Raw genomic sequence first — 22,630 nt, forward strand, 5'->3', positions numbered from 1 at the left:
GTCACCGTGGGCTAAATATCTCTGTGACATGGACACTGCTGTAGTCGCCAGGGGAGAAAGCCTCACACAGAGACAGGGCCGAGAGATCAGCACAGAATTCTAAATGAAGGCCATTTTTAAAGATGATCACAGCAAGATGACACCAAGGACATGAGGTCTCTATACTTAGAGACTGTGAGACTCCCTTAATCTTGCTTTCACCAGCATTTTCATTTTGTTGGCATTTCCAGGGAGGCAGGAAAGATGTTAGCACCTGTCAAGCGAGCTAGACACTACTGTCTCGGGGTCTTCACAACGCTAGGCAGGAGGGAAATGGATCATTTTTGTCCACTCATTTGCCCTGAAATTCACAACTGGGAACGTCTTCTCATTTATTTATAATGCTCACTTTCCCACCCCCGCCACTTATTTAATTTAGTCCTTTTAGAAGTGGCAAAATATACCTGTATCGCTGGCCCTTGCTAAGAGAATGCCTCTGTAAGTTCCTGCTCACCCTTCTTCAAGGGAGGACTGACCAAGCTGAGCAGCCTGGTTTACCAGCAACCAAGGAAAACCCGGCAGGCCCCGGCAGGACTGGAGATTGCTGGGTCTGGGGGTGAGGTGGAGGCTTCCACCTTGGCTACTGAGGGAGGGAGGAGCCAAAGACAGCTAGAAGAGGCACAAGGGAGACTTCTGGGGTATTTATTTCATGCAGAGTTCAGTCTCTTTCCCCACCTGACCCTTGTCTACCTTCGAGAATCTGAGGAAGGACACTGTAAGGCTCCCAGCCATTTGCAAAGATTGGCCCGCCCCTCATTTTCATGGTGTGGTTTGGGAGTGGAGAAGTGGGCAGAGCTCGGGTCAGCCGGTTCCCTGCTTCCTGGGGAAAACACCTCACTGCCTAAATGAACGGCGCTGCGCATGGCCTCATGGTCTTCAGGAAAGGGCCCAAAGAACGGCTGCCCACAGGTCATGAAAGTGGGGTGAGCCGAGCCACACACAAAACAGCAACTACAGCCTGACTCACCCTGTACGCCAGGTACCCGAGCATTCAGCGTCACAGAGACAGGATGCGGAGTAGGTGCTACCAGGAGCTTGGGCAGAAGGGGTGAGGAGTTAGTGCTGAATGAGCACAGAGTTTCGGGTTGGAGAAGAGAAAAAAGTGCTGGAGATGGGTGGTTTCCAAGCAATAATAATACTGATAACACTAACAAATACTAAATAATTAATACTAACAAATACTACTACCACTATATAAGTAGCCAAAGAAAGAACTGAGATCAGTCCAAGCTGCTTACCTTTTCTGTGCTTTCTCCAAGTGAGCTTCTTCCATTTTATGCTCTTTCTTGGCTGTAAAAGAAAAAGTTACACTTGAAACTATTTCCTTACATATCTCTTGTGTTATTTTGTAACTCTGATGACCTTCATTCCTTGTTACAAGATGTCAGGGGTCAGATTCATGGGTTTGCAAGGTCCTGCCCTATCCTGTGCTTTGGAGATAGGACCCAATTTACCCCATTTGCCATACTGCTTTGTTACCAATGGTGGCCACACGAGCTTGTCTCTTCTGGGACACCTCTAAGGGGGAATCCCAGACATCCTTCTACGCACTGCCTGACACTCACAACTCTCTAGGAAGACTGAGGAGCCTCTGGACGTCTTCCTCAGACTGATGTTTTTAAAAGCATTGAAAACAGCTCACATAAGATACTGTATATGATACTGAGATACTATTCTGGATCCACACATTAACAACCCATACCCTGTGGGGATTATTTGATAAAGATCTAATTTAAATGTTTTCTTTCTAACTCGAGGGCAATGCTTTCAGGATGATCGGGAACACACACAACTGTGGCATAACGTGGGTGGTTATCTGTGCAAATTTAGTTTATGGTTATGATGCAGAATGAATGAATGAGCCATCAAAGCCAGTTTCTTTTGTGATATTCCAGAGAGGGTATTAAAAGGGTTTTGACCACATGAACACTGGGTTTAGCTCAAAGTCACAGCCTATTCTCTGAAGCTCTGTAGCCAGAACGGACTTCTCTACGGCTATGAAAGCCCTGGGTGGTATGTTCTCCTAACAGAAAGCTGTGTCATCCCCACTGCAAGTCTGTTCAGAAAGGCATCTCTGCCAAGTTCCTGAGCTGGAAGGAAGCTAAGCCGCTTCCACATCAGCACCCACAGCTCCACCTGTTCTCTCAGGTTACAGACACAGCCTTTATCCTTCAGCTCACTTCTGCTGTTTCTCCATCTCACTCAACACACACACAGTGCAACAGAGTCAGGGCCTGGTTTCAGTTAGGTGTGGCTTCAGGGAGTGCTGGAGCGGGTCCCATCTCGTATCCTGAGCTCCAGCGCCGCCGCCTCCTTATCAACAGGAAGGTTGCTTTATTTTCTTGATATTCACGTGTCACTGGAGTAGCACTTTAAAATGCCTTCATGAACTTTTCCTTTGCGTTCAGTTTGGCTCATTTTCCTTGTGCAAGATGCCCAGTTTTCTGCTTATCTTGGCTTTTAACATGCATTCATCTCATATTTGAACATCCTAAATTTTGAGTTAAAGTGAGAGATTCTTCCTTTCACTTGAACACTCAGAGTCCACAGCAAGGTTCTTAACTGGCCTGTATCTCAGAGCATAGAGGGGAGGAAGGGGAGAGGGAGGGGGAGGAGGAGGGGGGGAGAAAGAGGAGGAGGAGGAGGAGGAGGAGGAGGAGGAGGAGGAGGAGGAGGAGGAGGAGAGAAATAAGGAAATGGCTGGCTGTTAGCACAGTCAGATCACATACATTCATGGACTAAGCCTTAGAAGGGTACCGTTCAAGGTGACTCATTACAATGCTAATATCAAAGATGGCTGATCAGAAACAGGCTTTGATGGCTCATGTCTATAATCCTAGCTTCTTGGTGGCTGAGAACTGGAGGGTACAACTGGAAAGCATGGCCTCAGCTCCATAGAAGAAATGAGAAACAATAGTTCAGCCCGTAGAGGACAACTGAGCTGTCTCGTTCCACCTACTAAATAAAGTCTGTTACAGATATTCTAAACGGGAGAAAAAATTTTTTACTGAAATTTTGGGGCCAGGAGTTTGGCCTAGTGGTTAAAGTGCTTGCCTAGCATGCATGAAGACCCAGGTTCGATTCCTCGGTACCACATATATAGAAAAAGCCGGAAGTGGTGCTGAAGCTCAAGTGGTAGAGCTCTAGCCTTGAGAAAGTCCAAGGACAGTGCTCAGGCCCTAAGCTCAAGCCCAGGACTGGCAAAAAAAAAAATTTACTGAAATTTTAAAATCACCACCCCAAAGTCACAGGCTGAGTTATGCAGACATACTTCATTGTCCTTCTCGGACACTGCATTTTTAACTAATTGAAACTTTGTGGCATTTCTGTCTCAAGCAAGCCTAACAGTGTCAGTTTTCATTTTGCAGCAGCATCTGCTCTCAATGTGCCTGCCATTTTTTTTAGTAAATCACATTATTATCTCTTATAGTTGTCTGTGATTAGCAGTCTCTTTTTTGTTTGTTTGTTTTTGCTGTGCCTCAAGTTTGTCCAGCTTTTTTCATGGTTGGTATGCTACCTCTCAAATCATGCCTCCAGTTCAGCTTTTTAGTAGTTGTTTTGGATCTGGGCCCTTGTGGATATGTCTGCCTGGTTGACTTCAATCTGTGATCCTCCAGATTTCAGCCTCCTGAGTAGCATTCGCATGGAGCAGACCAAGTAAAACACTATGCAGAGAAAGTAGGGATCAATTCCAGACATGACTAAGTCGTATTTGTGGGGTGGTGGTAAATTGTGAGATGAGGGGACGGAAGAGAGGTAGAAATATCTTCCTGATATTCTTTACAGTCTATTACACTTTTAATACACCATGGTTTATGGACCTGACATGGCTGGTATAAACCAACAGGACGACAGTAAAGCAGCTGTTTTTATTACAGCTGAACAAACAGAGGAGCCCGGGGATGCCAATGAGCAACAAAGGCAGCCACGCTCTGCCCCACGGGCGCCGACCGGCGTGAACAAGGCACCCATGCTCTGCCCCACGGGCGCTGACTGGCGTGAACAAGACGGTCATTCTTCACTCCTTGGAAGGCCTCCCTGTGGTGTACATCCAGGAGAAAAGATTGCAATGGCATTCCCATCAACACTGGGAAGAGACGAGACTGCCCGCAGAACAGTGGGAAGGGAAGAGACTTTAACCTCAGAGGGAAAGCTAGACAGAGGCACAGAACCCCTGAGCTCTGCAGTGTTGGCCCTACCTTTCTCTTGGAACTTTTGTCCATAAAGGATGATCCTGGTCTTCCTTCCTTATTGGTTCTCCTCGCTGGGGTGAAGAGGAGGAAGTGCCACCCCAGGTGTGACAGGGAGTGTGCACTGGAAGTACGTGGAAGATCCAGGTGACGGGCGGGAGGGACGGATGATGAAGTGCTGGCACAGTGCAGTGACAGTGCCACACACGAGGACACAAGGGTGTCAGCTGTCTCCAACCTGTGCTGGGCAAAAGCACACGAGGGAGCTCCAGCTTGTGGGGCAAGGGACAAGTAAAAGACATTGTAACAGAAGCTTTGAAGAGGTCTTCAGTGCTAAGAAATCCAAGCAGCTCGGCTGGAAGCAGCCCTTTAACGGTCATCACGGAGGCATCCTGCAAGAAGTCCCAGTCTGGACCTGCTTGTATTCCGACTTTCGGGGTCTTATCCTTTCTATCATTTGCCATTTTTCAGCTGACTTTCATAATGAAACTTGAATACTTCTACAGGCACCAAGGAAATATGACATGTTGGTAGTGCCTAACTTGGGGACCGGGTCTCTTCATGTGACTGCAGAACATGGACGATGGCTGGAGTGGATACCGTGTGTGCCCACTGGAGCACACTGCTAGAAACATCTTTTAGATGGTCTTCAGTCACTCACACTTTTACACTTCTAAATCCAGACGCTTCGTAGAATTCATGGAATAGTTTGTTGGTGAGACAATTCAAGTTAGAAAGTATTGTAAAGAGCTTCCCTGTAAAGCTGGGCGCGGTGGCTCATGTCTGTAATCCTAGCTACTCAGGAGGCTGAGCTGAGGATCACGGTTCAAAGCCAGACCGGGCATGAAAGATTGTGAGACTCTTATCTCCAATTAACCACCAGAAAACCAGAAGTGGCACTGTGGTTCAAGGGGCACAGCACTAGGCCTGAGCTGAAGAGCTCAGGGACAGCGTCCAGGCCCAAGTTCCCCATGACTGACAAAAAAAAAGCTTCCCTATTTTATATGATGAAAAGGGCTATATTATTCTTTTATTATATGATGACCATAGCAATTATTTACATAGGTGATAGCACAGATTAAAGGATCACCCTAGAACCTGCTGCATCCATCAGGTTCCACATCCAGTCTCTGTTCTATAACTACTTCTGTGAAAGAAAATACTCTGGTAACTCTAGGAGGTAATGTTGCACACACATAATTGAGATGTAAACTTCGGCTGGGCACTGGCGGCTCACACCATCAACCCTGGCTACTCAGGGTTGAGATCTGAGGATCGTGGTTCAAAGCCAGCCCAGGCTTCAAAGTCCGTAAGAATCTTTTTTTTTTTTTTTTTTTTTGCCAGTCCTGGGCTTGAGCTCAGGGTCTGAGCACTGTCCTTGGACTTTCTCAAGGCTAGAGCTCTACCACTTGAGCCTCAGCACCACTTCCGGCTTTTTTCTATGTATGTGGTACCGAGGAATCGAACCTGGGTCTTCATGCATGCTAGGCAAGCACTTTAACCAGTAGGCCAAACTCCCGGCCCCGTCCGTAAGAATCTTATCTCCAATTAACCACCAGAAAACTGGAAGTGGCGCTGTGGCTCAATGTGGTAGAGCGGCATCCTTGAGCTGAAGATCAGGTCTAGAGTTTAAGTCCCGAGACTGACAAAAAAAAAATCTCAACTTTGTACAAGTTAACCCACTGTAAAGACTTTATGGCCTTTGTTTCCCAGTGTACTTTGGCTAAGACCTTCTCACCGCCCACCCCCCAACTCAGGTAAGGTTTTCAACTTGTGGTATTGACAAGACACTCAGCTTTTTAGACTGTATAGGAATACTGTTCATTCTTCTTAAAGGAAACCATTTCATGAATATTTTACCTTCTACCCTTGCTTCTGCATAGTTGGGTGATGCATCATGAAGCAGTAGAGCCATCTGTACTTGGCAACTTCCTGTGTTCAGGTTCACAGTGACACAATTATGGAGGAGGTTGGCAAATCCACAGAGCTCCAGCTGAGTCTAACGACTAAATTTTATTGTAGAGAAAAAGCACCTCAAGTAGATGCTATGACTTTCCTGGCCACACGAACAGTGGCAGGACCTAGGTTTTCACCTGATCAAAAATGAATACCCTTTCTCCAGGGTCCCAGCACCTCCCAGTGAGGCCTACTCCACAGGATTCTCAAAAGCAGAAGTGGTACCCTGGACCCGCACTGAACCACACATTTTCCACAGGAGTATGCACATCAGAGAGAAAGCCCTGAGATGGAATTTCAGCCTTCACTCTGAATTTCCTGGCTCTTGATGCTTTAAAACAGACCACGGGGGTAGAATTTTAGAACAATCGGCAAGAGGCTCATTAGCATTAATGGGAGGCAGGTGGTGGCGTTCTTAAGGACTGAAATTCTGCACATTATCCCATCTTTTAGGCCCAGACATACCTTTGACTTGTCAGTATATGCCTTTTGTAAAAAGTGGTTTATTTTTCACAGGTAGATCTAAATAAGCATTTTTGTGATAGGTGGCATTTTCATTTAGGGAACGCTTTTGACCAAAATCCTGCTTGGCGGCCATGACCACCTTGCCCCCTGGCCATCTCATGGCCAGTGGAGAAGGGAGACCTTCTATGCTCTCTGTAATGTCTTAGGTATCATATGGACAATGATTTCAGTAACTGTGTTGTGCTGAGAGAAAACACTCTGCAGAAAATACAAAGATGCTAAATTTTCTTTAAAAGAAAAAAGACTGTTTCCTTTCTTTGTCACCAAGAACCTTTGGGGGATTTAAAAGGCGATGCGGTTTAGAGTCCGGAGGGCCTAGATCTTCACTGGGGGCCAGGCTGGACATTTCCAGTGGGGAAGGGAGCTTCCTCCAACAGCTCTGCCCCATCTTGAATGAGCACTCACTAAGGTGTACACTTTCTGGAAGACATGGTCTTTTGTTTTAAGCTTTGCATTCAAACACCTAGCACTTGAGATTACAAACCCAGTGTTCATAAATCAGTAACTTGTTACTCTGTTGCTGGTCAGAGTGACCATAAAGGCAGCTGCCAATGTGACCATGTGAGCACCAGTGGCAGCAGGCTGCCTGTCCTGTCCTCTCTGAGTGCATGGTGGACTACTTTATAAACAAGGACTTCACCTATTTGTGTTTGTTTTAATCTCGGGGCATTTTCGTATTTGATACTCAGCAAGTATAAGGCAAGTATGCCTTTAGGAAACTGGGCCAAGAGTCCTCCAACGGGCTTTTTTGGCTCCCATAGCTGCCTCTGCTAACCACCCACATTGCCATTTTCATAGCTTACTTTATGCATTTTGTCATCAGAGCTGTAGGATTTGATTCATCACAGAGTACGTTTATGCATATTGACATCAGAGCTGTAAGAAACCTAAGTAATTGTTGAATACAAACTCTTGTGTTATGGCTTAAAGGTGAATTAAGATAAACAATATGTAATTGGATACTGGTTGCATCCGTCTTCTAATAGCCTTGATAAACATAATCCAAGATCAATTGACTGGCAGAACGGTGGCTTAAGGCTAACTGACCAGGACAGCTCGGCTGGTGATGGCACTGAGCACGGCAGACGGTCACAGGTCCTCAGTGGTGTACCAGGTACCATGATGAGGGATCCATACACAGTGTTTCGTATGTAAGGGGTTCTGTGTTGTGCTTGTCGGTGGAGCCAAAACTTCACATTGTTTCACTGCTTTTTGACTATTGGCTTTTTGTACACTTCTTAACTTGGCTAACACTCAGTTTTCTAACTTAGAACTGGAAGTAATAATAGGATCCACGTAGGCAGTTGTTGCAAGATTTAAGAGCAACCTCTGCAGGGTGTCCGGCCCAGCAGCTAGTAAGTACATTCAATCAACGAGTGTCCGTGATGGTGACACCAGGCCCACCGCACGGACAGCAAGAGTGCCTTCTTATTCCACTTTTCAGGGCTTCCTGAGCTCTTTCCCCCTACTAACATGTGCATTCCTAAAAGAAACTCCCCAAGGCTTGATGCACACTTTCAGATCCATATATCCCATATGGATCTGAAATACATAATACAGTCAGAAAAAAAATCAAAAAGAGATACACTCATAGAGCACATGGAGAGTGAGATACCTTTGGACAAAAGATCAAGAATTCAGTCTTCAGTACTCTCTACATACTATTATTCTGTATAGGTCTTGGCTTGAAAACTATAAAACTGTTGTTCTAGAATGGAGCAACAGAGAAGTAAGTTCTAACTGAAATATGCATCTTCAATCTCTAAAGCAGCTACTACACATATTTCTACAAGTTTTCTAGACACCTGTCCAACATATACAGCCGTTGGGGCGGGGGTATAGCTCACGGCAGAGTGCTTGCCTGGCATGTAAGAGCTGCTCGGTTCATCCTCAGCAAAGCCCCAACCAAAAGAATGGTTTGATCACATTATAAAGAGCAAACGCAGATAAAAGTACGTTTATACAGAGAGACAGACCTTATTAGCTAAAGACTGGTCCTAGTTAACCAAAAACTGAGAGGAAAATCTCCAGGTCATGACACAGAAGATAACATGGATTATCTTTGCAGCCTCAGATATCTGTTAAGTAATTGAAATTCTCCTTCTAAATATCAACTGTTCAGATGTTTAGTCACAGAGACGGACAACCATGTCGCATCACTGCCTTTACTCAGTCTGTACAGAATCCTGGCGAAGGCTAGCTGTACACAGGGAGCTGAGTTTAGTGACATGGGGGAAAGTTTATCTTCCTTGGCACTGGCTACAACTTTCAACATCAAAATACTTTTTAATCTACTTTCTTCTCGTTTGATCAAGGATTTGTTATCACAAGGATCTACTTCAATGACACACAAGAATTATAACTTCCATAGTTGTGAGGTTACCTAGCATTAAGCTCTGATGGGTACTGTCTGTGGTCTCAGGCAATGTTAAAGGAAATGGAAGAAAGTACTGGGAGAACTGGGAGTCCAAAGAAGATACTGCAGAAGGGATTTCCACATTGAAGCATGTTTAATTTGTTCAGCCAGCAGAAGACACACAGAGGAAGCATTAGCATAGTGGTCTTCAACAGTCAACAAAAGGAACTGAAGAGAAGCCTGGTTTTCCAGGTGGCCACACTGTTCCCAGGTCTGCTGGGAGACCGGGGCTGAGTGTGAGCAGCACTGTGCCAGGCTGGTGTTTGCAGTGCCCCCCTGGAACCACAGCCATCCCTCACAGAAAAGCCTTCTGGGATGGGGTGAACCCAGGGCTTTGCTAGCCAGGAACTCTACCTACCTCCCCTTTCTGCTCTAGTCTGGTGTTCAGGTAAGGTCTCTCAGCTTTGCCTCACATTTGCCATGGACCACAACCCTCCTCCCACTGGTTCCTGGGGATATGAAAAACTAGTATACAAGCCTTTCTAAAGTAATTACCTCTATTAATACGTTAATTAAAAAAATGTATGTTGACATCTATAATCATATATTCATTTACTTAAAATCATACAGAATATGTAGTGTATTTTTTCTCTTAACATATAAAGGAAAAAAATCAACTTTTACATGTATACTACTATAACTGATTTATACTTAAACTTATTAAAAATAATTATTGAGGGCCGGGAGTTTGGCCTAGTGGTAGAGTGCTTGCCTAGCATGCATGAAGACCCAGGTTCGATTCCTCGGTACCTCATACATAGCAAAAAGCCGAAAGTGGTGCTGAGGCTCCAGTGGTAGAGCTCTAGCCTTGAGAAAGCCCAAGGACAGTGCTCAGGCCCTGAGCTCAAGCCCGGGACTGGCAAAAAAAAATTTATTGAGAACAGCCTTTCTTTCAAAGTGGGTATGGGACCTATTCAAATAAAGCAAAGTGATTTTCTAGACACTCATGAAATAGCATTTCAAAGTAACTTTTTGAGTGCATTTCTTTAATGAATATGTATAGAAAAAAGTGGTTAATTCATTATGGATTATTAAAATATCACACAGATTGGTATTTTGATTTACTCCTTCACCCTGCAGTCTATTTTCATCACTTAATAGAGAAATACTTTGGATGCTGCAAATGTTAAAGTGATGTGTAACACTACAAAATAAGTTAATATTTCTTCCCAATATGCCTAAGCTTAACGTATTTACTCGGGCAGTATTTGAAAACTATAGTGCCATCTTCCCTTAGTAGGAAAGAAGACTGAGTGTCCTTTTATTCTTGGAAGTAAGAATGAAGTAAGGAGCACACAAGGACAACACACACACTTACACACACACACACACACACACCCTACCTTAGTAGGAAATGGGCCTCCCTAGAAATCTAAGTGAAAACGACCCACTCTCCAGTCTTAGGTAAACTGCAAAAGTACCAACCGTGTTTCTTCAGCAGGAGTTTAAACTTAATTGTGCAAGTAGTATGAAGCTGATTTCAGAAAAGGGGGCGGGGGAGATCTCATGAAACCGGAGGCCTGGAATGTTCTCTGCGGAAGCCCGCAGCATTCCCTCCGCCCGTGGATGATACGGATGATTTATGAAGCTGAAGTCATTTCTTGTGATTGTGCTGCGGGGAGATTGGTTTCACATGATCTGTGAAGCCAGGCTGGGCCAGCCAGAGAAGAGCCCACATGTTCCACCGAGGCTGGGCCTGCCTCTTCAAGGGGATTCCAGAGCCCCGGGGAGATAGGGGGGTGATGGGGGGAGGTGGGAGGGGCTGCTCTGATCCCGCAGCCCTGCCCCCACCTCAGCTCATTAGGTGGACACACGGCTCTCTCATTTTCTTTCTCCTCTTAAAAAGTATTACTAGTGCTGCTGTGTGGGAGTGGGGGCTCATTGTAAATGCCCAGCAGGATAGTAGCGAGGCTGAGATTAATTCCCCATGGATTTATGGGGGGGCTGAGATTAATCCCCCATGGATTTATGGGGTCCCTCTCACCCACCATGACTTGGACGCTTTCAAAGGTGCTTATGCTGCTGGTTTTATGGCTGGTCACTGACTTTATTCTGGCATATGGCGGTTGGCGCCATGACACGGAGTGAACATTTTATACCTGAATTAAAGTGGATATTTGACAGTTTCTGTCAGAAAGTTCAGAGCAAAGAATTTGTGGGACAAGATTTATTGCATATTTTATATGGGACACATCTGTTTCTTTGCTAGCTTTGTTCATTCCCTTAAAAAATTTAAAGAAGTTTCCTAAAGAAACATAAATGATGGACAGAAAAAAATCCAAAGCAGAAGAAAAATATGACCAAAAAAATGTGTATTTAAGGCCTCCTTTTTTTTCTTTACAAAAAGACTTCTTATTTTGAAGAGGAAAAATGACTCATAGTCATGTATAAAAGCTCAATGGAACAATGCTGCTATTATTGGCAATTATTTTTCATTGGTTTAATTTCATCCATGTAATGAAGCTAAAAATTTAAGTGCATAACCTACAATTTTCTACATACTTGAATCAAAACTGGAGAATAATCTGCCTTTGATGGACAAACCTACAGACATTGAAACATCTTACAGAGATGTGTCTCAGGAAAAATATGGACAATCTCCAGCCCAGATCCATCAATCCAACGGGAAAGGAGTGTGCAAACGTCAACCTGATGTGATGGGCTAAGCCCGATGTGAAGGATGAACATAAACTCAATCCCATGAGAGGGGCATATGCAAGCTTCTTCTAATTGAAACACCCTTCCTACTGGGTAAGGGAATGTGGTAACAGATTCCCTGTCACAGCAACGTAACGGGGTGGGGGGTGGAGGGTGGGGGGGCAGAGTGACCTCTGCATCAATCAGCAGAACACTTTGTCTCTGGGTGAATCCACTGCAAAACTCAAGATATAACACCCACCCTGAAAAAATTAGTTTTTACTTTAGGCAATACATAGATTACTAAACAGACGAAGGCAAAGTTAGGAACCTTCCCGCTGTCTCTTATCCTCCCTCTAAGGCAGCACACAGGGTCGTCGCCGAGGCGTGTGCCAGTCTGGGACACGCCCTCCTGGAGTTCCCAGCACATCTGCGGGTTGACGTTTGTCTGTTGACTTCCCATGCAATGTCTATCACTTACATTTAATTGAGGAAGAGTTAAATTAATACTTTGCTTGTATCTTTTGCTGTTACAATCACTTTAAAGGTGGCCCCTTCTACCCTACGATCATAGAGGCTACGCGTTTTCTTATAATAGTATTATTTTGGCCTTTGTCTCCCTCCACTTTTGAAATAGGAGTAAGTAATGCTCAAACACCATGTTTTTTTTTTTTTACAAGATAATGCGATTTTGCACACAATGGCAGTTTTGTCTTGGCATCTCCTGTACATCAGTGTCATTCCTTTTCCTTCTCTCTGCTCTAGGTAGGGCTTGCAGCAGGGGACAGTGCCCAGGCTCCAAGTTCAAACCTAATGATCAAAAAAAATCTCTAAAGACTTCATTTGAATGTAGCACATGCCACGACTGACAGACACTGAGAGGGTAGGGGAGGGCTCTTCCAAGTTTTGGCTACTTCATCATTAACCCCATCATTAAAGAAATGGGAGAATCAGTTGAAAGCTATATGTCCTACTTCCTAAAGGTCATGAAATCTGAGTCTTCGTGGGCAGATCTGAAGTGTAGCAGTCATTTGAAAGGCTCAGAATCTTACATAATTATATCTTACATCTGGCGGATAAATCTCTACACAAACCTGAGAGCTTATACTACAGAATGGTTCAAAAAGTAGTTTTGAGAAACAGTTCAGGTGTGCTGGTGCAGGCTGTACACCTATTTGAGTGGCTAAAGCAGGAAGATCTTGGTTTTAAGGCTGGCCTTTCTCAAACAAAAAATAGTAGAAAAACAAAATTACCTTCCCATATGCCTTATTCAAAGTAACTTAACACAGCTCATTTATAAGAAATATCTCTCTGTGTAAAGCCAGTCTCTTTCATGAAAAATTAGTGACACAGAGAGGTAAGGCTTTATAGTTCATTACATGTTTTCAGAAACTATTTTTCTTTTCATAGAAAATTATTATCACAGATCAGTGGAAAAGGTTCATGCTTAACACTGGTTGATCATTTCAGTCATTCTTGTATCTGTCTTAATTCTTTTCTCTTCTATCTTTACATCATTAGTACATAAATACAACCACCATTTTTCTGCTGAAAAATTCCAACCACTCCTCTTCACATTACAGTTGTAATGCAGGCCTTCACCTGCATTTCTCTGTCTTCCTCAGTCATCTTGACAAGAATTCCAATGAGCACTGTTCCCAGAGTGACTGCTGCGTCGTGCTGTCTTCCCGTCCGTTTTCCCTGCCGGGAACGGCAGGCAGCATTTACCCTTCACCGAGCTGATTAAAGCCTGCCACTACTTTTGGCTCTCTTACCCCACCCCTTGCTTCAACTTCTACACTGAAGTCCAAATTCCTGTCTTTTCTACTTAAAAAAAAAACAAAAAACAAAAAAACTATCTTGAATTCATCTACACTTTTCCATTTCAATTCCACTACCCAGGTTAAAAGCATCTGAGATAATTCAACAATTTCCTTCTTTCTACTCTTGCCACTCCATGCTGCCCGCCTTGTCGCCAAAATGACCTTTGAAGACATAAATGGAGCATTGCTTTCAGTTTTACAAATTCCTTCAAGACCACTGACGAATCAAATCTCATTTCCTTCCCTGGGCCTGGCATAGTAGCTGGGCACTTCAGCACAGTTTAGTGTCCTGGTGCTCTGAGCTGGCCCCAGGCCTGTCCCCAGCACCCTTGGTTCCTTCTCTCTGCATGGTATGACTGGGTCCTTTCTTGGCTTCAACGCCATCCCTCACCTCAGAGAGATCTCTTTTATGGTAAGTTTCTTAAAATCCTACCCCTAACCCATCTAGATTTTCTTCATGTTCCAATCATGTAATGGGCTATTTCTTTACAAGTTTATCTATTTTATTCATGACCATATGACCGGTGCCCAGCACAGCCTGGCACTAAACAGGCTCTCAGAAATGGACAGAATACGGCCGGAAGCGCAGACTAACGGTACAGTGCTTGCCTCTTGGTACCACATATGCAGAAAAAGGCAGTATTGGTGCTGTGGCTCAAGTGGTAGAGTGCTACCCTTGAGGAAAGCCCAAGGACAGTGCTCAGGCTCTGAGTTCAAGCACCAGGACTGGAAAAAAAATAGAATAAATTTCTTTAATTATTCTCCTGTGAGTTATTGGTTCAGGGCTGGCTTTCTTCAAAATGTCAAAAAAAAGTCTTTTTTTTTTTTTTTTTTTTGCTTTTTCTTTCTTGGTACCGGGGTTTGAACTCAGGACACTGCACTTGCTAGACAAGCGCTTTGCTACTGACCACCATCCCAGCCCAGTCACAAAATCTTTACGTCATAGCTGTCTTCTTCCTGCCTTTGTTTGGCACAATATCTAACACACTGTGAGCTTATCCACAATGGGTGAGTGGTTAAGAATAGGCTCTCAGTTACCTAACATAATGATTACATACATAATCATTAGATTTAGACTTAAATACAAATGTTGAAAGATTAAAATCAAGCAAATCAAACAACCCAGTCAGAGGCCAAGCAACTGATGAAGACGTCTGTTTGGGTAACAAAGGTGGGATGATGGAGGTAAGTTTGAAGAGAGTCCCGGGGAGCTGACTCTCCCAGATGCCTTTGTCTACCACTGACTTCCTGGGGTGAACCCCAGAGAATCATCTCCTAACATCCCTGCTCTGCACCATGAGAGGCAGAGAGGCGGTGGGAGGATGGATCGGTGGTAGAAGCCCAGTGTTCAGCAATACACTGAAGCAACTCTCAAGGAAGACTCCCCAAAGTCCTGCTGGTTAGAGCTGAGGTTTGCTACACGATGCTGCTGCTGAAGATGCTGGCTGTGGGGTTGGAATGTTTCCCCTGAGCTGAAGGGGGTGGAGGGGCGGAGGAGCAGAGAGGGAGCGAAGCAAACCAAAGCACCAGGCCCAGAGGATCCTCAGAAACCAATGGGAAGAATGGAAACCTGGGGATCTATCTGAAAGGCTTAATGGAGAGAAAGCACAAACAGGCTCTGAGGATCCCATGGAGGGCTGGGTGACAGCAGAGCGCAGGGAAGCAATGTGAAATGTGCTCTCTCTTGACTTCCCGTTGTACCCATCCTGAGCCTCGCCCAACTTCCTGAACTCAATGCTCACACTTCACTTCATGGTGAAGTTTATATGAGAATTCTTACACAAGAACCAAGGCCCCCCGACCCGTGCATTAGACATGAGGTGTATAACAGAACAGTGTCACCAAATCTGCCAGGTGGTGTCCAAAAACAATCAAGTAGACATAGGATTCTCAGTGTCGATTTGTTCCAAATGTACTCACTCTTATCTTGTGCAACTACTCTCTAGATAAACCAATTTAGAAAACCCAAATGTTTGCCTACAATGCATAGATTCATCCTGTCCCGAAACTAAATAAAGCTGAGAATTACAAGGGAGGTTGAAAGGATGGCATTTCGCTTAGGCCTGCTGCCATGTCTCCATTAGGTGCTGGGTATGTGTTTATTTTTATACTCTCTCATGGATAGATGGTGTGAGACAGAGGTCTTATTTCCAAGGTTCATTTTACTGAGTGGCCTCCAGTCAATCTTTCCAAGAAGACAGATGGAAAGTTATGGTTCAAGCGGCTTGCTGACCATCTGGGGAGCAGGGAAAATGCCGGACCTTAGCCACTTGCCAGCTTAAATGATCATTTACAAGTAGGAAAAATGACTGAGGCATACTTGTGGCATTGAGCCATGTCTAGTTTGATGATCAAGTTGCTTTCACATACGGATGACCACCACTGCATTATTTAAATAAAAGAGAGTCTGGATGGAAAGTATAGTGTCTAAGGAAGCCCCGCGAGTTTCCATGTTAGTACCATTTGCTAGAAAAACAGTTCCACTCATTTCACATTGCTGTCTCAGTTGTCTTTCAATAAAGACGAAGTGATACACAGATTACTGGCTCTGCCTTATGGTGGAATTCCAGAATGACATGAATCAGAACAGAGAGGGAAAGCAATCCAAATAAAGAAAAATAGCTATTCATATAATAATTGTTATCGGTTAAAAGTAACCAGATCCATCTCTAACAACATGATCAGATATTACCAGTGAGAGAATGACAAACCCAGGGAAAGTCATCTTTTAATTGTATTCTCACTGCCTTTTCTTAAGTCAAAAATGGGGATTTCTTCTTAATTTGGCAAATTGCTCACTGAGAGTCATCAAAGGGTAATTTAATTTTCTAAGTTAATAGAGCTGGCTGAAAAATAAGTACAGCATGACAAATACTGCATGCTCTCACTTATGGGGAAGCTAACGTTGTCTTAAAGGGATGAAGAATAGAGCTTAGGAAGGGTGCAGACCAAGGGAACTGTTAATGGATATAGGGTCGTTACAAAGAATCATTTCTAATGTCACACACACACACACACACACACACACACACACACACACACCAGTAGAATAAGCCTATGAAGAAAAAAGCAGTTAAAAAAGAAATAGCTGGTTTGGCCATTTCTTTCCTCTGGGTTTCTGTTCCTGTGACTGGGGTTTGATCTGGTGATAGATCTAATCATCTGGATAACAGTTAGCACAGCAACCACTGCATTCTGCAAAGAGGCTGAGGCAGAAGCCACACATGTCCTCAGAGAAGGAGAGACACATGCTTATGGTGAAACTTGTCTTACCTCTTGGGGAAAAAAGATGGAATTAGTTCTATCACAAAGCTCAAATTTCCCCCTCACTAAACTAGGAGAGATCATGAGGAATGCAGACACAATAAAGGAAAACGTCAATGTCTTTATTAAAGAATGTCAAATTCTATGACATCAATGAAAATGAGGATTGGTAGAAAGATAGGGAGATCAACAGGTTTGTGCTTTGTACATCAAATGTGCTGCCATCAGAGGAAGATTCTGGTAGCTGACAAGCATGCTAATGGTTGCATTCTATAGTGGTATCTGCCCACTCAGTCCCCACCACAAATGCAAAGGACACAGGACTAAGACAGAAAACACCTGTTTCCCTGAGGGCCTATTCAAACTTAATGCAGATATGAGCAGCCAACTAGTCACTCACAGAAACTTCTTATGCACTATCTGCTCTAAGACTGTGCAACATTTTAAGAGACAAATCTTCCCATGAAGTGGCAAAAGAGGCACCATGTGAGAGTTCTATCAACCTCTGTCTCTTCCGAAGCATACTCCCCGGAGGACTCGTTTACCACCCCACCACACTAGTGTTTCTATGACAAGGGCCCTAGAATAGTGTGTGGGCAGAGTAGCTTTCTTAGTGTGAAAATGTTCACTTAAAAATTAACTTATACTGCAGGGTGGTGGCTCACGCCTGTAATCCTAGCTACTCAGGAGGCTGAGAGCTGAGGTTCAAAGCCAGCCTGGTCACAAAAGGACCTGAGACTCTTATCTCCAATTAACCTCTAGAAAATGGGAAGTGGGGCTTGGCTCAAGGGTAGGGTGGTAGCCTTGAGCTGCAGAGCTTAGGGACAGCGCCTAGGCAGAGTTCAAGCCCCATGACCCCCCCAAAAAATTAACTTGTACTTCAATTAATATTAGGGACTCCACAGATTACTGGAGAAAATTGGTGGAACGTGAATATTCCCTGAGGTCCTGGGGTCCCCTTACCCGGGGCTAGCTCTCTGTGTCTACCTTGCATGAGCTGACAGCACGTGGACACAATCACATTCCAAGGCACGTGATTTGGAATGGTTGTGTACTGGAACTATTGTTTCTGCTCACAAAAACTGTGGGGATTTGCTGACCCTGACAATCTGTGTAAATCACCCTCTCATCTGCCTAAAGACCAAGATCTGTGAGTGATGAAAGCACCTACCACTATCTGTGGCTGGTTTATAAAATCATGTCCCAAGGCCCCCGATCTCAGAAGCAGGAAGGAAAATGAATTTACACAAACACTCGCATAGAAATGAACAGGGCTTCTTCCTCCACTTGGCACAGTTAAGAGGTGTCATCCAAGTCTGCTTCTGCAGAGAAACTGCATGCAAAGGAGAAAGAGCTAAGGAAGGCTTGCTTTGTACTGTAACTCAGTGCTTCCTTCTTTTTAAAAGCAAAATGGAAAGTGGTGCATATTTCATGCCTCTGGGTTGCAGGAAAGGGCTCTCCACTCAGGCTATCCACAATTTTAGTGATTTGGAAGGCAAAAGACTCAACATTTATTTATCCAAAAACTAAATAATTAAAGTTATTAAGCTAGGTGGTCTAACAAATTATAGAAAATTAAATAGATTAAACAGATATCCTTGACCAAGAGATAATTTAAGTCAAGATCACAATGTGGGAAAGGAGACAGGTGTGGAGATTTGGCAATGTACACGCTAGCAGGGAGAAGAGCCAGCCTGAAGGCCTAAAGCCAAGTACCTGGCTAGACTCAGAGAGTGGCAAGGAGGACAGAGGAGCTGGTCCAGAGGACAAAGCAAGAGCCACCTTTGAGGTGGTGGCTCTCAGGTTACAGGGGCCTTGTAGATTTTGGAGGAATTCTGTTTTTTGCTGTGGTTTGGATTGAGGGGTACTCACACTGCTTAGGCAGATGCTCTTCCACTGACTTTCCGAGTGTCTACATATCTCTGGGTTTTGGTCTTATTTCCCTCCTGCTAAAACTTGGCTGAGTGAAAAAAATCAAGGGGCTAGAAGCTAAATTATTATTACTTTTCCAAATGAGCTGAGTTGGCAGGGGTTGCTGTTGCCAAAACTGTCTGAACAACAGTTTTGACACGAAGACTAAAATCTAAACAGCATGAAGCAATCTCAAAGGCTGAGCAGTCTCCATTATCTCGTGCTATGTCCTGGAATCCAAAGGATGAGCGATGATTCTCAATTTGTGCAGGCAGAGCAGCAGCCCCAGGCCCCGACAGACAGAGCCACAGCCTGCACATCTGCTTGTTTACCCAGCTCGGAGATGGTGAGTAGACAAACAGCTCACTTCTCTTGAATTAGGCCACAATGGGGGGGGGGTATTGGGGTGGTGGTGGCTGCTTCATCTGGGATGGGGAGGGGGTGGAAAAATCTCATGAGAAAGGGCCTCCAGACCAAAGCCACAGACCAAAGATCGGTTCAAGCCACTGGCTTCTCACAAGTCACTTTAGCTTCACCATGTTCTGCCTCCTGTCACCTAGTCCAGCACAGAGCTGTACCTCCTAGGGTCAGGACATGCTGAGAGATTCAGAGCAGAGCAGTAACCAGGGAGTGATAGCACCAAGCTAGCCTCTGTCTTTGGCAAGCAGGATGATTCTGTTCAAGTGTGCATGGCCCCTCCAAATGTCTCTGGATGTGTAGCATCTGCTCCACTGCACAATCATTTACATTTCTATTTCTCCTTGTTGGCTAGACCCGCCCTCCAGCTTCTACAGCAGGGAACCTTGCAACTGAGGGCTGTGAGTGGGAAAACACCCGTGGTCCTCACACAGATTCTAGGTATTTATTTACCAACATCAGAAAGTTGGTTCCTGTGAGACAAGAGCCTCAGATCTCTCAATCATGCCAGCAGCTGTCACAGTTCCTAGACGGAACTTGAGGATTTTCTCAAGAGCCCATTTCTCAGCTGGATATGGAGTACACATGTGTGGTTGCTCAAGAAGTACGAGTGCAAGGCCAACTTGGGCTACTGTGTACATTTCAGGGAAGCTTGGGCTATATACTGAGAGCCTGTCTCACAAGAAAAAAGAACAAATACAACAACCCTAGGAGAATCAGTTTCTTGTCAAAATGACTTTAGGATTAAAAATAATTATCCTGTTGCCAAGGTATTACACTAATCCATAACAAACACAGCAATGGAATAGGGAGTAACAGTGACAAGAAAGGTGATGAATAATTTGTTTCTAATTCTCCAGAACTAACTACAAGTACACATTGCAGATATATACTTTAAGGGAGGCAATAACGGTGGGATGATTCCCTCTGACCCACATACCAGAAGTGTGACAAACTAGTACTTAACGGACCTGAGATATCGTCAGCCTCCCCAGGTGGAGAGACCTGCAGCCCTGGACGCCCCTACAAAGCGGGGTGAGGTCTAGAGGCCAGGGCACCTCCCCCACCTGCCTGCCACTGCCCCGCTGGCCTGGCACTGCTAGGCCTGTGTGGCTCTACCATCAGAGCAGCTGGCCATGAGAAGGCACAGGAAAATTAGAAAAGGAAATGACTCTTTCCCAAAAAAGTACTCCAGGACGGTAGTACTTACTCTGAGGAGGAGCTAGGACACCGGAATGAGAGGCTGGAGCAGCTCGGTTCTCTCGGATCACTACTACAATGAAGTGCAATCTCTTCATCACAGCACCTGAAGACGTTACCCGTGCCATACAAGCGTGGCTGGAGTCTCTCTCCTCCCTGCATATCACAGCGCACAAAGAATGGAAACCTGTTTCCTTCAGATGACCTAGAATCCCACAGACAAGGCACAGGGGTTGGAGTCCTGGTTATTTCATTCTGTGCTAAGACACAGTGGTGGTTTTGTGGAGAGAGGCTGTCCTCAGGGCAGGACAGCCATGCCTGAGATGAGAGCAGGGCAGAGAGAACGCATGAAGACGGTGCAATCAACAGCACATCACACAAGGTAATAAGAAGTTGGTAATTTGGACAATTCTGATACTGGAAAGAGAATGCAAATACACCTAATGAAATCTCAAAGTGTATGAGAAGTTGTTTAAAGAAGATGAGTCCTGGGGCTGGGAGCTTGGCCTACTGGTAGAGGTGCTTGCCTAGCATATATGAAGCCCTGGGTTCGATTCCTCAGTACCACATACACAGACAAAGTCAGAAGTGGTGCTGTGGCTCAAGTGGTAGAGCTCTAGCCTTGAGCAAAAAGTGTCCAAGGACAGTGCCCAGGTCCTGAGTTGAGCCCCAGGACTGGCAAAAAAAAAGAAAAAAAAAAAGAAAAAAAAGATGAGTGCTCACTCTGCTGGTCTATGGTTCTCAATTTTTAGGAGTGTCACACAACATATAAGTCTTCTGTTCTACAAAACTGCTGCCCAAAGAAAGATTTACGCACAGGAACAAAATTTTAAAACAAACCAACCACCACTATTTATCACAGCTTCTCTGGCCATTGGCTTTCTTACTCTTCTGGCTATTACTCGTGATATTTTTGTTTGGAATTTCCCCGCCCCTTTCCTGACAGCTCATTGATCTTCAGTTTGGATCATTATAGTCTGTGGGAAATAAAGGTCAATCTCCTAGTGTGTCCTGTTTAGATGTCACTTGGATATTGTCCATTTAATATTACATAAACATATATATATGTATATATAATGTTTTAATTTCACAGTATGCATAGTGTGTTCCTGGAGAGAGGCCACATAGAACCGAGGGGGAGGGGGAATGTCATTATTTTAAGACAGGTGCTGTTGCAAACTCATACACCTGGAACATGTAATCAAAACTTAAACTATAATATAAATTCCAGGTTTTGTTTTCTTATCTATATTTTCAGGAACAGTAAACTGGCAAATAAACTAACAAAAATGTATTTTCAGTGTGAATTTAGATATGGCCTACATCAGTTTTATTCCAGTCAGAAATCATTTTTAAATAACCACATGCACAGGACAATTCGTGGGAATTGGATTCTCTGTAACACACTGTTCACACTGTTCTCTGTTCACTCTGAGCACCATGCAAGAACTCACATAAGACAAGACCCATTCCAATTCTGTTCCCACAGGACCACAACATCCAGAGGCATCTGAGATGTCTGAATCCATCTTTAAACATGCTTTACTCTTTGCCTGTTAAACCCAACTCTGTGTGTTTCTATTTCACCAGTTTTTTGCTTTTTTTTTTGCATGGAGCTCAACATCTCTACCAGAGTGGACAGCACTCATTTGGTCATTCAAGGACCAGGTGGTAAATTAAAGTCCACAGAGAGGCATGAAGGCTTACCACTAGGCCGCTGAGGGGACAGTACTTATTAAGACTATGAAGCTGAAAATTTTATTTCTCTCTTCTTCTGTGACTTCTGTGATCTGTACCCACCTCTTGTCTTCTCTTTGTTCCCTTATTCTCTTTCTATCCTCTTCTACCCACTCCTCTTTCCTTCTACCTCTCCATCCCTCCCCTGCTCTTATGCACTGAACCATATTAAAATAAGGTATTACATAGTTGAAGCCTAAGAGGGACCCACCCCCCTGAGACATCTGTCCCTGTAAAAAAGAAGGGGCGTCTTGGTTCCATCAGGCGTGGGACGGCTTCCTGTGGCTCCACTCCAAGAGGAGCTGCTCAGAAGCAGAGGAGATTCAGCAAACTGGACTTTCACTTAAGTTCCCAGAAATGCATTCTAGCTGGCGGCAATGACTCTCATGAGCTAAAATGGGCTGTGATCTGACAGTTGCTTTGTAGCCTTGGGTTGAGAAGCTGTTATTTATGAGGCTGTGTGTTCACTCCCATGCAGAAAGGCGCATAAACCGAGTTCTCCTCAGAGGGTAACT

General features: G+C 44.4%; 1 protein-coding gene across 1 annotated transcript in view; it reads right to left on the reverse strand.

Moving 5' to 3' along the window:
- The window catches only part of Fmn1 (formin 1), a 138,616-nt gene that overhangs the window by 14,132 nt on the left and 101,854 nt on the right, over positions 1-22,630 (reverse strand). Inside the window, exon 15 of the mRNA XM_090357796.1 lies at positions 1,278-1,329. Coding sequence (XP_090213922.1) covers positions 1,278-1,329 — 52 coding nt within the window. The remainder of the gene's footprint in view (positions 1-1,277; positions 1,330-22,630) is intronic.

This window comes from Megascapheus bottae, chromosome 25 (assembly GCF_031878675.1).
Source record: "Megascapheus bottae isolate mThoBot1 chromosome 25, mThoBot2.hap1, whole genome shotgun sequence".
NCBI lineage: Eukaryota > Metazoa > Chordata > Mammalia > Rodentia > Geomyidae > Megascapheus > Megascapheus bottae.